The sequence below is a fragment of the Pseudophryne corroboree genome, chromosome 9 (assembly GCF_028390025.1).
Source record: "Pseudophryne corroboree isolate aPseCor3 chromosome 9, aPseCor3.hap2, whole genome shotgun sequence".
Taxonomy (NCBI): Eukaryota; Metazoa; Chordata; class Amphibia; order Anura; family Myobatrachidae; genus Pseudophryne; species Pseudophryne corroboree.
Genome location: NC_086452.1, coordinates 71,365,443 through 71,383,865, shown reverse-complemented (window position 1 = coordinate 71,383,865; position 18,423 = coordinate 71,365,443). Strand labels below are relative to the sequence as shown.

At 46.6% G+C, this 18,423-nt stretch overlaps 1 protein-coding gene across 1 annotated transcript in view; it reads right to left on the bottom strand.

The window, feature by feature from the left end:
* Positions 1 to 468: 468 nt before the first annotated feature.
* Positions 469 to 18,423, bottom strand: part of LOC134957529 (small integral membrane protein 44-like) — a 43,518-nt gene continuing 25,563 nt past the window's right edge. Inside the window, exon 2 of the mRNA XM_063939506.1 lies at positions 469 to 1,159. Within this exon, the coding sequence (XP_063795576.1) occupies positions 972 to 1,159 (188 nt within the window). The 3' untranslated portion in view covers positions 469 to 971. The remainder of the gene's footprint in view (positions 1,160 to 18,423) is intronic.

The window sequence follows — 18,423 nt, the reverse complement described above, 5'->3', positions numbered from 1 at the left end:
AGTATCATACCATTATTCCTATAGTCATACTTGCCTACCTGACCCTCTCCATGAGGGAGAAAATGCTCTGTTCCTGGACTTTCCTGGTAATGTATGATTGCCATCACCTGTGGTGAAACGCCTTTCTTATCAATTAACTAGCTCACCACAGGTGATAGCAATCAAAGTCCAGGAACAGAGCTTTTTCTCCCTCATGGAGAGGGTCAGGTAGGCAAGTATGCCTATAGTGCAAGGGTATGCAAATATGGCTCACCAGCTATTGTGGAACTACAAGTACCAGCATAGGGTGGTGACCTCTGGAACATTTAGCAACAGTTGGAGAATTACATGTTGTGTCAGTGTATAGCAAATATATTTGATTTTCATTACTCCTAACCACGGATATGTGTTGGCCTAGCGACACTGTTATTCTGAGAGACAGGTGTGAAACCAGCATTCTCCAATATTAAATCAAGACGGTTTCATAAGTCACTGACAGAATACATTTCATTGTAAAATACAGAAACAGCAACAAAATTATATAGTCACAAAGCTGGTGGGACAAGGGTACAAAAATAGCAGCCGATGAGAATATAAGGCGAGTTAGAAAAAATTAGGAAAATATCCAGATTATTATCAGGTTGCTGGAGACACAACAAAATTGTAGTTGCAATACACATTGGATGAACTATATCAATAAAATTAACAGTATATTCTTCAGGGACAGAACACTCGGTACTGTGTGTGCTTCTTTAAAAACTAGTCCAGACGTCACAAAATAAATACATAAAACAATTTATGGATTACATCTGTCGATTGCTCACCCAAACTCAAACTGTGCATTTATGATGTAACCAGTCTTTGAGAGATGTCCTCTCAATCCAACCTCAAAGTGTAATTACTGATCAGATGGACTCCAGCAGGCACAGCCTTAAAACCTGTCCTGTTTTCATCCTGAGAGGACAACAGGGAACCTGACGGGGGTCGGGGTGTCATGTTTGTTGGGGAAGGTGGGTGATCTCATCCATACGTACGAGGAATTCTCCGGAAGGGGCCAGCTCCTGATGGTTAGAGGACACAGAAAGTTCTAGGTTCTCCCTGGCTTCGTTTGCGCTGTGACTGATACAGTTGATGTCGCCCTTATTCGCAGTGGCATCTGGGCTGGAGCCAAAAATCCACTCTGGTTTTGGAAGAAAGGAAATAGAATAGTCAGAAAAAGTCGCTGCAAATGCAGTGTTGCTGTTGTGAATGGGAAGGAAGTTATACAGTAGAATCCATTGCTTATCAGTAGTGGGCAGTGCTGAACGTAGGGTGGTACGGGGTGGTATGGAGTACCATTAAGAAATATGGTGGTGGTACGCAGTACCACCAGCCCACTGCTGGGGCATAATTTATAAGGAGCATTTTTGTGTGTGGGACATAAAATGGTGTCAGTGGCATAACTGTGTGTGGCACATACTTGCCTACCTGACCCTCTCCATGAGGGAGAAAATGCTCTGTTCCTGGACTTTCCTGGTAATGTATGATTGCCATCACCTGTGGTGAAACACCTTTCTTATCAATTAACTAGCTCACCACAGGTGATGGCAATCATACATTACCAGGAAAGTCCAGGAACAGAGCATTTTCTCCCTCATGGAGAGGGTCAGGTAGGCAAGTATGGTGTGGCATAATATGTAATACACATTACGGTGTGTGGTATAATATGTAAGGCATTACGATGTGTGGCATAATGTGTAATGGGTGTTACGGTGTCTGGCATAATGTGTAATGGGCATTACAGTGTGTGGCATAATGTGTAATAAGCATTACAGTGTGCGGTATAATGTGTAATAAGCATTATGGTGTGTGGCATAATGTGTAATGGGCACTACGGTGTTTGGCATAATGTGTAATGGGCATTACGGTGTGTGACATAAAGTGGCCATGCTCCTATTGTCATGTAGCCACTACCCTAGTTTCGTGTGACCATGCCCCCTGATGACACATGACCACACCCATTTTTACTATCAGTACCACTAATAAAAAATGTCTACTTGCACCACTGGTAGTGGGTGGCATAGTGGCTAGCATTACTGCCATACAGCCCTAAGGTAAAGAGTTCAATTCTTGACCAAGTCACAACTGTGTAAACTTTGTATGGTTCCCCCTGTGTTTACGTGGGTTTTCTCCAAGTGCCCCAGTTTCCACCACAACCCAAAAAACATACCAGAAATGTAATTGGATTCTGACATAAAAAAAATAACACTAGTATATGTCTGTCCATGTGGTAAGGGATGTGGGGCCCGAATCAGACCCTGACGCTGATGTGCAAAAATTGCGATTTCTGCACATCTGCGCATGCACGTATGTCGGTATGTGCAAGTGCAAGGTCCTAAACTGCATTCTCTTCAGGACACAGTTTAAGACCTGGAGTGGGGGTGGGAACGGGCTCCGTTTTAGGGGCGCGGTCCAGACATGCCTGCATTGTTTACGAGGCAGGCTGCGGCAGCTGCGTGACGTCAAACACAGCCGCTGCGACCCTTAACATGGCAGGTAGCTGTCTGCCTTCTCAGACAGAGGACTACCCTAAATATGTGAAACATGCTATCGCATATCTTTGGGGGCCTGGATCTGGCATGCAGGGTGGACTTGACCTGTACTGGGTGTCCCCCGCATGTCAAAGATATTGATCGGAAAAGTGCGTTTTCTCGCACATCAACGATCAGGTCTGAATTAGGCCCATAAACTGTAAGCTCTACTGTGGGCAGTGCCAGGGACTGATGGGAATGACTTAAGTATATATTTTATGCTAGATACATTCCTGTATGTGCAGCCATGTCACAGTAATGACACCAATGCAAAGCCGGATTAAGAGGGGCGGGGGCTCTGGGGTTAAGTACCCCGGGCCCCCCCAATCTGAAAGGGGCCCCTGCCACCAACCACAGATCAGATCTTATGTTTCCATTCTGGTCCACAGCGGCAGCACTGCGCTCCCCCCTTACACCGCTGACTGCCGTCACAGCCGCCGCAGAGCTTTGCTGGGCTGCCTGCCATCACAGCCGCCGCAGAGCTTTGCTGGGCTGCCTGCCGAGTGACAGCTCAGCTGTTCAATGGTGTGTGCAGCTGTAGCCTGCACTCCAGCCAGTCACGGAGCCGCAGACTGCTGCTGCATACACCACTGAACAGCTGAACTATCACCCGGCAGGCAGGGAAAGCAGGATTCCTAGTGTGGCAGAGCATGCATCGCAGCACCGGATTTACTGCTATGTAACAAACACACCTGCCTAGGGCCTGGCGGATGTGACTAGGTTCATAGAGAGGGTATTTGTGGCGGAACACTGCGCTGGATGGCTGTTGTCAGACTCCAGCAGGTGTCTAATCGCAGCGATGACAGCCTGCCAGAAGTGCTGGGTGCTGCTAGCGCACGCGCGCTAGTTCCTTCTTCCACATTGTGCATCATGACCTCACTCACGAGGGAGGTTGGGGTACGCTCTCCTGAGTTGCATCGCTTTCCTTTTTGGGGTCCAGTGAGCTGTACAGAATCAACTTGTTACAACTTACAAGACAGTACTACACATTCTTTGTCCTATTTGTCTTTTTCGTATCTGCTGAATCTGAGAGCCTACTGTTCAAAATCATTGTGGACGGGAGACGGACAGAAGGAACAAGGATACTTATCATACAACGTATAAGGAATGTATTTCTGACTTTTAAGCCCTTTTATGAGTATTTTTTTCCTTGTTTAAATTTTGGTCCTGATTAATAAATCTTTGGGGGATATTCAATTGTTTGAAAATTCAGTTGAGTGTCTGTTTTTTCCTATCTAATAGACAGGAAAAAACAGACACCCAACCGACTTTTCAAACAATTGAATTTCCCCCCTTTATGTCACCGTCCTAATGTGTGGTGACTTACAGTATATGTTGGGTCCTCCGGGGTTGGGGTTCCTCGTCCCTCTGCCTAGGGTTCCAGAAGTGAGACCCAGTCCAAGAAGTGATTCCGAGTTAAAGAATCCAGGTACGTCCACCGACACCTGCACTCACAACAGCACTCCACCATACCTACCTGTTACATAACAACATGGAAATCTTTTAATAAATAAACCCCTTACAATTATTTTGGAACTATGCAAGTCAAGAGGCCGAGCATGCAAAGACCAATGACCGGAAGATCTCAGATGCCAGACGGCACGGTAGGTATGCATAACACTGTCTGAGATAGAGTTTGGTTTTTTGCTCAAACTGCAAAAAGCTTTCACATCTGGGATACCTTGATTCCACTTCTTAATCTCCATAGCAAGCTACAGTATGGGCACTGTGGTGCAATGTGAACATGGAGAGACTGAAGGGAAAACTTCTATGCAGTTTCAAAATAAGGTGAAGCAAGAATGGGATGTGTTCAATGTGCCGGATGTCGGGATCCTGGTGGTCAGGATACTGATGGCAAAAAAGGACTTTTCCCAGTCGTGGGTGTCCACGACACCCACAGAATGGGAACAGATCCTGTGGTGAGCGCAGCGAGCCACTGAGGGCCCTATTCAGGTTGGATTGCAAAGAGCGATCCAACCACAAAAACTGCTAAGTCCACAGGGGCGCATGCACAGGGCCGTCCTGCGCATGCATCTGCATTTATTGCGGGCAACCTGCAGTAAATGCGAATGCCTCTGCCAGTCAATCAGGCAGAGGCGTTCACGGGGCGGCAACACTCCCATTTCAAGATGGACACAGAGCATTGTGGGGGCGGCGACTTGTGGCAACGGAGGCATGGCGGCGTGGAATGGGCATGATCGGGGCAGCTGCGTGATATTAGACGCAGCAGCTGTGTTTAAAAAGATTGCTGGCAGGAGGCTTCCTTACTTTTAGCGATCACGCTGAAATTGTGGTGCTACTGCAATTTCAGCGTGGTCAAGGGGTGGGGGCGGCCTTGCCCTGAGATGGGCGGCTCCCGCAAGCGATCAAAAGGATTGCAAACTTTGCTACTTAGCAGAATTTGCAATCCTTACTGAATCGGGTCCTGAGCCCGCAACGTGACTAGCAAGGGAACTCTTTGCGCTCGTCTCGCTGCCAGCATTCTGGCGGACAGGATGCCGCTGTCGGAATATGGACAGCTGGCATCCCGCACGCCGGTAAATCATTCTGAATCCGCAGAGATAACTATCTGAATCATAGGAAAAATAGGTTCTCACCACTTGATAAACAGACCCCATTTAGTGGTATAAAAGGATTCGCGGGTCACAGTATGCTATGAGAGGTAAGTGAGCACAGTTAGAATAACGATTACATGGCGCGGTAGCTGGGATATGAATGGATAAGTAGCCTGGTCCATTATAGGAGGTATAATGGGGTGAAATGATGGAAGGGAGCAGATGGGTATAGTGGCATGTGCAGTAGGGAATACAGGGATAACATTACTAGGTGAGAGGGATATTTATTAAGATTCCCTTAACACCCCAAAATGTACATTCCTTATGCATGTCGCAGCAATGAAGAATTAATTTTCATGCAAATTTATCAAATGTCTATTGCTGGGACATTGACTCCCGTAAACTCTAATCCCAATGAAGACTAGGGTAAGGTTTCACTTTACGGCTGAATTCGGACTTGACTTACCTACTGTGTATGTGCAAGCAAAAGCTACCCAGGACACGTGAAGAACACGTTCTCCTCCTGAGAAAAATATGACATTGTAGCCTATGTGGGTAATTCCAAGTTGATCGCGCAGGATTTTTGTTAGCAGTTGGGCAAAACCATGTGCACTGGGGGGGGCAGATATAACATGTGCAGAGAGAGTTAGATTTGGGTGGGTTATATTGTTTCTGTGCAGGGTAAATACTGGCTGCTTTATTTTTACACTGCAATTTAGATTGCAGATTGAACTCACCACACCCAAATCTAACTCTCTCTGCACATGTTATATCTGCCTCCCCTGCAGTGCACATGGTTTTGCCCAATTGCTAACAGAATTCCTGCTGTGATCAACTTGGAATTACCCCCTATATGTGGATCTATTCATGCAGTGCAAAGAGTGGAGAATTCAGCTGCTCCGTACAATTGTATAGTATGCAAATTATAGCTGTTACTTCAATGCTGATTGGTTGCCATGGCCAACTTCTCCACTGGCTCACTTCTCCCCACTTTACACTACTTCATGAATAGACCCCTAAGGCTTAAAATGTTGTTAACTATTGGGGGATCCGGTTCTGAAAAGTGTGATTGAAGAAGACTAGTTTCCATGCAAAAAATATAGACTGCAGAAATCTATTTAGTTGAACGCAGGAGATTTCCTTGATATTGGGATTATAATCTACATGGATACGGGTTCCATGGCTGGACTGGTCATGTACCTCTTTATGTGGTGGGATAAGCCCTCTTTTAAGTATCTATTAGTTTAGTCCAGAAAACTGCTGTTGGCATTGTTTATTTGCTATGATATTCCTCCCCCTGCCTTCAGGTGTCGCTGTTGCTATTGCTAATCATGTCGGTGACTAAAATCTCTCCACCTATGATATTAAAACAGAGCCTGAGAGCGCATCACTTCACTGAAGGGAATATGTATCAAGCCTTGGAGATAAGGGGGGTAATTCAGAGTTGATCGCAGCAGCAAATTTGTTAGCAGTTGGGCAAAACCATGGGGGTCACTCCGATTTGTTTGCTAGCTGCCGTTGTTCGCTGCGTAGCGATCAGTGGAAAAAAATAGCTAATCTGCGCATGTGTAGGCACCGCAATGCGCATCGTACGGGTACAAAGTCCATTGTGGCTTTGCACTGGTTCTAGCGACGATTCCAATCGCACAGACGGTCGCAAGGGACTGACAGAAAGAGGGTGTTTCTGGGTGTCAACTGACCGTTTTCAGGGAGTGTTTGGAAAAATGCTGGCGTGCCGGAGAAAACGTGTGTGACGTCAAAAGCCAACCCACCAACGTTAGAATCAACGCACAGGAAGAGTAACTACAGGGCTGGTCTTGTTTTGCACAAAATGTGTTTGCAGGTGCTCTGCTGCACAGGCATTCGCACTTCTGCAAAGCGAAAATACACTCCGCCGGTGGGCGGCAACAATGCGTTTGCACGGCTGCTAAAAACTGCTAGCGAGCGATCAACTCTGAATGACCCCCCATGTGCACTGCAGGGGGGGGGGGGGGGGGGGGCAGATATAACATGTGCAGAGAGAGTTAGATTTGGGCGGGTTGTGTTCAAACTGAAATCTAAATTGCAGTGTAAAAATAAAGCAGCCAGTATTTACCCTGCACAGAAACAATTTAACCCACCCAAATCTAACTCTCTCTGCAAATGTTATATCTGCCACACCTGCAGTGCACATGTGGCCTAATTCAGAGTTGATCGCAACAGCAAATTTATTAGCAGTTGGACAATACCATGGGGGTCATTCCGACCTGATCGCAGGCTAGTTTTTTCTCCGCTGCGATCAGGTCCGAACTGCGCATGCGTATGCACCGCAATGCGCAGGTGCGTCGTACGGGTGCAAAGCGGATCGTTGCTGAGCGATGGATTTTATGAAGAGTCCATTCGCACAGCCGATCGCAAGGAGATTGACAGGAAGAGGGCGTTTGTGGGTGTCAACTGACCGTTTTCTGGGAGTGGTAGGAAAAACGCAGGCATATCCAAGTGTTCGCAGGGCGGGTGTCTGATGTCAATTCCAGGCATGAACAGGCTGAAGTGATCGCAGCGGCTGAGGAAGTTCTGAGCTACCCAGAAACTGCCCAATTTTTTTTTGTAGTGCTCGGCTGCACATGCGATCGCACACTTGCACAGCAAACATACACTCCCCTATAGGTGGCGACTATCTGTTCGCAGCGCTGCAAAAAATAGCAAGCGATCAACCCCGGAATGACCCCCTATGTGCACTGCAAGGGGGGCAGTTATAACATGTGCAGAGAGAGTTAGATTTGGGTGGGGTGTGTTCAAACTTAAATCTAAATTGCAGTGTAAAAATAAAGCAGCCAGTATTTACCCTGCACAGAAACAAAATAACCCACCCAAATCTAACTCTCTCTGCAAATGTTATATCTGCCCCCCAGGGTCGGCTCTACCATTAGGCAGCTTTAGGCGGCTGCCTAGGGGCGCGAGCCACTGGAGGGCACCACTGAATTCATCTAGCAAAAAACTGAAGGATGTCTCTGTATGCGGGTTAGTAACAAACTTACAGATGGCGGGATGGAACACAATAAGGAGCATACATATATATTTATGTATACACATACAATTAAAGGGGTATAGGTGGCATACCAGCGGACAGGATGTTGCATTCAGAATCCAGACAGCCAGCATCCTGAATGTTAGTATGACGGTGAGGGTTAGGGTTAGGCTGGGGGGAGGGAGGGTTAGGCTAAGGGGTAAGGTTAATTCATTTCATTCACATTTTGGTATTATGGTGGTCAGGATGCTGCTGTCTCTTTTGTGGCCGGTGGCATCCCGTACCCAACTCCAATTAAATATGCCCACCAGACCCCATATACAGTGTTATAGAGTATATAAAGAAAAGACAGCACTCAAGGACTTTTTAAGTGAAAGTATATTGTGAACAAAGTCACAAAAACTTTAAAAGTCCTTGAGCGTTGTCCCTTTTCTCTGTATATGTGTAATGATGCAATTCACCCCGGCCCACCTAGTGGCCACCTGCATCTCCCCTCCAAGAGGTGGTGGGGGGGGTTTGCAGGTTAGGGGACACTAGGCTGAAGATTTGCCTAGGGTGCAGCGAGACCTTGCACCGGCCCTGCTGCCACCCCCCCCCCCCCCCCCCCCCTCCCCCTGCAGTGCACATGGTTTTGCCCAACTGCTAACAAATCTGCTGCTGCGATTAACTCTGAATTACCCCCAAATTGGGGTAGTTGCACAAACTTCCGTCATTTCATAGTCTCCCTCCAAAGCTTGATAAATCTTCCCCTGTACAGTATGTGATAAACTGTTTTCCTAATAATGAAATACACTTCCATCACTGTTATATATGAGAACTAGGGGGTAATTCAGACCAGATCGCCGCTGTGCATTTTTGCACAGCGAGTGATCAGACACAAACTGCGCATGCGTATGCACCGCAATGCGCAAGTGCGTCGCATGGCTGCAAAGCGGATCGCCGGTCAACGACGGGTTTGTGCGAAGGATCAATTTGCATGGGCGATCGCAAGGAGATTGACAGGCAGAGGGCATTTGTGGGTGGCAACTGACCGTTTTCAGGGAGTGTTTGGAAAAACGCAGGCGTGTGAATGCATTTGCAGGGAGGGTGTCTGGCATCAAATCCGGTCCCGGACAGGCTGATGTGATCGCAGCGGCTGAGTAAGTCCTGGCCTGCACAGAGACTGCACAAAATCAGTTTTTGCAACACATGCGCTCGCACACTTGCACAGCTAAAATACACTCCCCCTGTAAGCGGCGACTATCCGAACGCAGCGCTGCAAAAATTGCTGCCCAGCGATCAGGTCTGAATTACCCTCTAGGTTGTCGGCTCTTGTTACAAATAAATATGCTATTCCTACAATAACATTACTATGAAGCGATAACAAAGTTGGTTAATTAAGGCTTGTCCGCCAGATCCCGTCTGTGAAGTGTCAAATGTTCCAGCCAGTTATTGTAAATGATTGTACAGTGTCGGTGCCAGAGCAGAAGCCCTGACGTCTCTATAGACTGCTCCCCCCACCCCTACGAAATACCCAGAAAGGGCAACTCATCAGAAATTCAGATTTAGTGTGAAGGACATGGTGTGGGTCTATTATCAGCCACAGACAGGCCGGGAGATGGGAATATTCTGCAGCTGATAATGATGCTTTTATGTGAGTTAGACTATATATTATGTAGTATAAAACCTAGTGTTATCACCATTAATCTACATCATTATAAATTATGTGTAATACGCTACCTGTGTGGTCTATTGTTATTTACTAATTACAAAAGTGTGACTCATATTTTCCAAAGTAATGTTTATGGATAGGGGTTTTTTTTTTGTAAACTAATATCATTCGGACTACACCCAATTACAGTACAATGACCATATCCAGAGACGCATTGTTACTGGGAACATATGTGATGTTTAATGTGCACAACAGAAAGAACTCTAAATTCAACATTAATTCTGTGTCAAGACAATAACTCTCCAACCGTCAGAGCCACACGTCAGAAGTCGACCAGGATGCACCAAGTGTTTATCTTTCTGTAACAAATCTTTGCCGTTTGATGTTTTGGGAGATAAAACCAACTGGGTATCGTCCAAGGCTTCACCTATTCCCCAGTCTAACATTGGGACAGATGTATTAAGCCTGGTGGGGATCCGGTCTGAAGATCGACACTGTCTAGGTCGACAATGTTTAGATCGACCACTATAGGTCGACAGTCACTAGGTCGACAGGGTTGGAAGAGCGACAGTGTTTCTAGGTCGACAGGTCAAAAGGTCAACATGAGTTTTTCACTTTTTCTTTTTCTTTTTTTGAACATTTTCATACTTAATGATCCACATGGACTATGACTGGAACAGTAACCTGTGCCGAGCGAAGCGAGCCATGCAAGGGGACACGGTGCACTAATTGGGGTTCCCGGTCACTCTACGAAGAAAACGACACACACAAAAAAAAAACTCATGTCGACCTTTTGACCTATCGACCTAGCACATGTCGACCTAGAAACCCTGTCAACCTTCCAACCCTGTCGACCTAGTGACTGTCGACCTATATTGGTCGACCTAAAAATTGTCGACCTAGACAGTGTCGATCTAATGATCCACACCCGCCTGGAGAAGGGATAATGAAGTGATAAAGCAGTGATAAGTGCAAGGTGATAACGCACCAGCCCAATCAGCTCCTTGGTGCATTATTACCTTGCGCTTATCATTGCTTTATCACTTCTTTATCCCTTCTCCAGGATAATACATCTGCCCCGCTGTACCTCCTCCCTAGACCAGTGATGTTTCCAAAGATAAAACTAGTCTATCAAGACCGGGGTATAACTTCCACATGACCTGGGCTTTGTGGGACCTTCCACTCCCCGTCCTCGCTCAATGGACATTAGCTTATTTTTAGCTCGTTTAACCGTTGCTTTAAAGAACACAATACTTTCCCATTGGATTAGTAGAGAGCCCATTTCAATATCTTTCATGTTACCACATTTGGCATTTTTATACCAGATGGACCGGATTGAATGTTCACTCAATGTTGAAACCCTGAAAGGAACAATTTTTTGCTTTATGGCCTCCCTACAGGAGGAGAGTTTTGTTTACTAAAGTTTTAAATTCATTCCTGCTTTTATGAGATAGCCTGGTGCCCAATTTATCTACATTGCGCTAGCACCTGCAATGCACTCTACCACAACACACCTGTATTGAACACCTGAGTATTCAGGGGACCCACTGGTACCTTTGCCTCACGACTAGCTGGAGCAGAGTAAATGTGTAGAGATGAGCGGGTTCGGTTTCTCTGAATCCGAACCCGCCAGAACTTCATGTTTTTTTTCACGGGTCCGAGCGACTCGGATCTTCCCGCCTTGCTCGGTTAACCCGAGCGCGCCCGAACGTCATCATGACGCTGTCGGATTCTCGCGAGGCTCGGATTCTATCGCGAGACTCGGATTCTATATAAGGAGCCGCGCGTCGCCGCCATTTTCACACGTGCATTGAGATTGATAGGGAGAGGACGTGGCTGGCGTCCTCTCCGTTTAGAATAGATTAGAGAGACACTTGATTTACTAATTTTGGGGAGCATTAGGAGTACTCAGTACAGTGCAGAGTTTTGCTGATAGTGACCACCAGTTTTATTTATAATCCGTTCTCTGCCTGAAAAAAGCGATACACAGCACACAGTGACTCAGTCACATAGCATACCATATCTGTGTGCACTGCTCAGGCTCAGGCCAGTGTGCTGCATCATCTATTATCTATATATAATATTATATATATCTGTCTGACTGCTCAGCTCACACAGCTTATAATTGTGGGGGAGACTGGGGAGCACTACTGCAGTGCCAGTTATAGGTTATAGCAGGAGCCAGGAGTACATAATATATTATATAGTGAGTGACCACCAGACACACAGTGCAGTTTATTTAATATATCCGTTCTCTGCCTGAAAAAAGCGATACACACAGTGACTCAGTCAGTCACATACCATATCTGTGTGCACTGCTCAGGCTCAGGCCAGTGTGCTGCATCATCTATATAATATATATTATATATCTGTCTGACTGCTCAGCTCACACAGCTTATAATTGTGGGGGAGACTGGGGAGCACTACTGCAGTGCCAGTTATAGGTTATAGCAGGAGCCAGGAGTACATAATATTATATTAAAACAGTGCACACTTTTGCTGCAGGAGTGCCACTGCCAGTGTGACTAGTGACCAGTGACCTGACCACCAGTATATATAATATTAGTAGTATACTATCTCTTTATCAACCAGTCTATATATTAGCAGCAGACACAGTACAGTGCGGTAGTTCACGGCTGTGGCTACCTCTGTGTCGGCACTCGGCAGCCCGTCCATAATTGTATATACCACCTAACCGTGTTTTTTTTTTCTTTCTTTATACATACATACTAGTTACGAGTATACTATCTCTTTATCAACCAGTCTATATATTAGCAGCAGACACAGTACAGTGCGGTAGTTCACGGCTGTGGCTACCTCTGTGTCGGCACTCGGCAGCCCGTCCATAATTGTATATACCACCTAACCGTGGTTTTTTTTTCTTTCTTTATACATACATACTAGTTACGAGTATACTATCTCTTTATCAACCAGTCTATATATTAGCAGCAGACACAGTACAGTGCGGTAGTTCACGGCTGTGGCTACCTCTGTGTCGGCACTCGGCAGCCCGTCCATAATTGTATATACCACCTAACCGTGGTTTTTTTTTCTTTCTTTATACATACATACTAGTTACGAGTATACTATCTCTTTATCAACCAGTCTATATATTAGCAGCAGACACAGTACAGTGCGGTAGTTCACGGCTGTGGCTACCTCTGTGTCGGCACTCGGCAGCCCGTCCATAATTGTATATACCACCTAACCGTGGTTTTTTTTTCTTTCTTTATACATACATACTAGTTACGAGTATACTATCTCTTTATCAACCAGTCTATATATTAGCAGCAGACACAGTACAGTGCGGTAGTTCACGGCTGTGGCTACCTCTGTGTCGGCACTCGGCAGCCCGTCCATAATTGTATATACCACCTAACCGTGGTTTTTTTTTCTTTCTTTATACATACATACTAGTTACGAGTATACTATCTCTTTATCAACCAGTCTATATATTAGCAGCAGACACAGTACAGTGCGGTAGTTCACGGCTGTGGCTACCTCTGTGTCGGCACTCGGCAGCCCGTCCATAATTGTATATACCACCTAACCGTGTTTTTTTTTTCTTTCTTTATACATACATACTAGTTACGAGTATACTATCTCTTTATCAACCAGTCTATATATTAGCAGCAGACACAGTACAGTGCGGTAGTTCACGGCTGTGGCTACCTCTGTGTCGGCACTCGGCAGCCCGTCCATAATTGTATACTAGTATCCAATCCATCCATCTCCATTGTTTACCTGAGGTGCCTTTTAGTTGTGCCTATTAAAATATGGAGAACAAAAATGTTGAGGTTCCAAAATTAGGGAAAGATCAAGATCCACTTCCACCTCGTGCTGAAGCTGCTGCCACTAGTCATGGCCGAGACGATGAAATGCCAGCAACGTCGTCTGCCAAGGCCGATGCCCAATGGCATAGTACAGAGCATGTCAAAACCAAAACACCAAATATCAGTAAAAAAAGGACTCCAAAACCTAAAATAAAATTGTCGGAGGAGAAGCGTAAACTTGCCAATATGCCATTTACCACACGGAGTGGCAAGGAACGGCTGAGGCCCTGGCCTATGTTCATGGCTAGTGGTTCAGCTTCACATGAGGATGGAAGCACTCAGCCTCTCGCTAGAAAACTGAAAAGACTCAAGCTGGCAAAAGCACCGCAAAGAACTGTGCGTTCTTTGAAATCCCAAATCCACAAGGAGAGTCCAATTGTGTCGGTTGCGATGCCTGACCTTCCCAACACTGGACGTGAAGAGCATGCGCCTTCCACCATTTGCACGCCCCCTGCAAGTGCTGGAAGGAGCACCCGCAGTCCAGTTCCTGATAGTCAGATTGAAGATGTCAGTGTTGAAGTACACCAGGATGAGGAGGATATGGGTGTTGCTGGCGCTGGGGAGGAAATTGACCAGGAGGATTCTGATGGTGAGGTGGTTTGTTTAAGTCAGGCACCCGGGGAGACACCTGTTGTCCGTGGGAGGAATATGGCCGTTGACATGCCAGGTGAAAATACCAAAAAAAACAGCTCTTCGGTGTGGAGGTATTTCACCAGAAATGAGGACAACAGGTGTCAAGCCGTGTGTTCCCTTTGTCAAGCTGTAATAAGTAGGGGTAAGGACGTTAACCACCTCGGAACATCCTCCCTTATACGTCACCTGCAGCGCATTCATAATAAGTCAGTGACAAGTTCAAAAACTTTGGGTGACAGCGGAAGCAGTCCACTGACCAGTAAATCCCTTCCTCTTGTAACCAAGCTCACGCAAACCACCCCACCAACTCCCTCAGTGTCAATTTCCTCCTTCCCCAGGAATGCCAATAGTCCTGCAGGCCATGTCACTGGCAATTCTGACGAGTCCTCTCCTGCCTGGGATTCCTCCGATGCATCCTTGCGTGTAACGCCTACTGCTGCTGGCGCTGCTGTTGTTGCCGCTGGGAGTCGATGGTCATCCCAGAGGGGAAGTCGTAAGCCCACTTGTACTACTTCCAGTAAGCAATTGACTGTTCAACAGTCCTTTGCGAGGAAGATGAAATATCACAGCAGTCATCCTACTGCAAAGCGGATAACTGAGTCCTTGACAACTATGTTGGTGTTAGACGTGCGTCCGGTATCCGCCGTTAGTTCACAGGGAACTAGACAATTTATTGAGGCAGTGTGCCCCCGTTACCAAATACCATCTAGGTTCCACTTCTCTAGGCAGGCGATACCGAGAATGTACACGGACGTCAGAAAAAGACTCACCAGTGTCCTAAAAAATGCAGTTGTACCCAATGTCCACTTAACCACGGACATGTGGACAAGTGAAGCAGGGCAGGGTCAGGACTATATGACTGTGACAGCCCACTGGGTAGATGTATGGACTCCCGCCGCAAGAACAGCAGCGGCGGCACCAGTAGCAGCATCTCGCAAACGCCAACTCTTTCCTAGGCAGGCTACGCTTTGTATCACCGCTTTCCAGAATACGCACACAGCTGAAAACCTCTTACGGCAACTGAGGAAGATCATCGCGGAATGGCTTACCCCAATTGGACTCTCCTGTGGATTTGTGGCATCGGACAACGCCAGCAATATTGTGTGTGCATTAAATATGGGCAAATTCCAGCACGTCCCATGTTTTGCACATACCTTGAATTTGGTGGTGCAGAATTTTTTAAAAAACGACAGGGGCGTGCAAGAGATGCTGTCGGTGGCCAGAAGAATTGCGGGACACTTTCGGCGTACAGGCACCACGTACAGAAGACTGGAGCACCACCAAAAACTACTGAACCTGCCCTGCCATCATCTGAAGCAAGAAGTGGTAACGAGGTGGAATTCAACCCTCTATATGCTTCAGAGGTTGGAGGAGCAGCAAAAGGCCATTCAAGCCTATACAATTGAGCACGATATAGTAGGTGGAATGCACCTGTCTCAAGTGCAGTGGAGAATGATTTCAACGTTGTGCAAGGTTCTGATGCCCTTTGAACTTGCCACACGTGAAGTCAGTTCAGACACTGCCAGCCTGAGTCAGGTCATTCCCCTCATCAGGCTTTTGCAGAAGAAGCTGGAGGCATTGAAGAAGGAGCTAAAAGGGAGCGATTCCGCTAGGCATGTGGGACTTGTGGATGCAGCCCTTAATTCGCTTAACAAGGATTCACGGGTGGTCAATCTGTTGAAATCAGAGCACTACATTTTGGCCACCGTGCTCGATCCTAGATTTAAAGCCTACCTTGGATCTCTCTTTCCGGCAGACACAGGTCTGCTGGGGTTGAAAGACCTGCTGGTGAGAAAATTGTCAAGTCAAGCGGAACGCGACCTGTCAACATCTCCTCCTTCACATTCTCCCGCAACTGGGGGTGCGAGGAAAAGGCTCAGAATTCCGAGCCCACCCGCTGGCGGTGATGCAGGGCAGTCTGGAGCGACTGCTGATGCTGACATCTGGTCCGGACTGAAGGACCTGACAACGATTACGGACATGTCGTCTACTGTCACTGCATATGATTCTCTCAACATTGATAGAATGGTGGAGGATTATATGAGTGACCGCATCCAAGTAGGCACGTCACACAGTCCGTACTTATACTGGCAGGAAAAAGAGGCAATTTGGAGGCCCTTGCACAAACTGGCTTTATTCTACCTAAGTTGCCCTCCCACAAGTGTGTACTCCGAAAGAGTGTTTAGTGCCGCCGCTCACCTTGTCAGCAATCGGCGTACGAGGTTACATCCAGAAAATGTGGAGAAGATGATGTTCATTAAAATGAATTATAATCAATTCCTCCGCGGAGACATTGACCAGCAGCAATTGCCTCCACAAAGTACACAGGGAGCTGAGATGGTGGATTCCAGTGGGGACGAATTGATAATCTGTGAGGAGGGGGATGTACACGGTGATATATCGGAGGGTGAAGATGAGGTGGACATCTTGCCTCTGTAGAGCCAGTTTGTGCAAGGAGAGATTAATTGCTTCTTTTTTGGGGGGGGTCCAAACCAACCCGTCATATCAGTCACAGTCGTGTGGCAGACCCTGTCACTGAAATGATGGGTTGGTTAAAGTGTGCATGTCCTGTTTTGTTTATACAACATAAGGGTGGGTGGGAGGGCCCAAGGACAATTCCATCTTGCACCTCTTTTTTCTTTTCTTTTTCTTTGCATCATGTGCTGATTGGGGAGGGTTTTTTGGAAGGGACATCCTGCGTGACACTGCAGTGCCACTCCTAGATGGGCCCGGTGTTTGTGTCGGCCACTAGGGTCGCTAATCTTACTCACACAGTCAGCTACCTCATTGCGCCTCTTTTTTTCTTTGCGTCATGTGCTGTTTGGGGAGGGTTTTTTGGAAGGGACATCCTGCGTGACACTGCAGTGCCACTCCTAGATGGGCCCGGTGTTTGTGTCGGCCACTAGGGTCGCTAATCTTACTCACACAGCTACCTCATTGCGCCTCTTTTTTTCTTTGCGTCATGTGCTGTTTGGGGAGGGTTTTTTGGAAGGGACATCCTGCGTGACACTGCAGTGCCACTCCTAGATGGGCCCGGTGTTTGTGTCGGCCACTAGGGTCGCTAATCTTACTCACACAGCTACCTCATTGCGCCTCTTTTTTTCTTTGCGTCATGTGCTGTTTGGGGAGGGTTTTTTGGAAGGGACATCCTGCGTGACACTGCAGTGCCACTCCTAGATGGGCCCGGTGTTTGTGTCGGCCACTAGGGTCGCTTATCTTACTCACACAGCGACCTCGGTGCAAATTTTAGGACTAAAAATAATATTGTGAGGTGTGAGGTATTCAGAATAGACTGAAAATGAGTGTAAATTATGGTTTTTGAGGTTAATAATACTTTGGGATCAAAATGACCCCCAAATTCTATGATTTAAGCTGTTTTTTAGTGTTTTTTGAAAAAAACACCCGAATCCAAAACACACCCGAATCCGACAAAAAAAATTCGGTGAGGTTTTGCCAAAACGCGTTCGAACCCAAAACACGGCCGCGGAACCGAACCCAAAACCAAAACACAAAACCCGAAAAATTTCAGGCGCTCATCTCTATAAATGTGATGCACCATACACCACAATGTTACACCCAATTTACACCCAGTACCAATGGGTTTACCTATGCATAAAACAAGGTTTCTCCTCCGGTTCCTGCGCTCTACTACTCATTTCAACTAAACCCTAGAACAACAACACAAAGGATTTCATCACTAATCTCCTTAATTTTTATTCTTTCATTTGGGTCATTGAATTAGATAGAGTTCAAACTACATGTTTCTACAGACTATCATCCACCATCCAATGGCCGAACGGAAAGGCTCAGTATGATATACCGACGGCCGGAATGCCGACCGCCAGTATACTGACAACGGCATCCCGGCCGTAAGTATGTCCGCAGCGGGGCAAGCGCAAAGAGTTTGCAAAGCATCGGTATCCAGACCGCTTGAATCCTGGCCGTCGTCAACTTAACTGCATCCCGAACGGAAGGGTTGTCAACCAATTCAGAGAGACATTGTTGAGGTTCCATATTTCCGATCATCTGGATGATTACAGTAATTTCCTCCTGTGTGCAACAACGCTACCAGTTAAGCTCCATTCTTATACTGTATATTAAAGGAACTCATCAAGAACGCCTTCCACTTCGTAAATTCCAGCAGCTGATTAGAACTACCGACCTTCTGTCTAGTCTACAGCCAGCTAGGTGACTC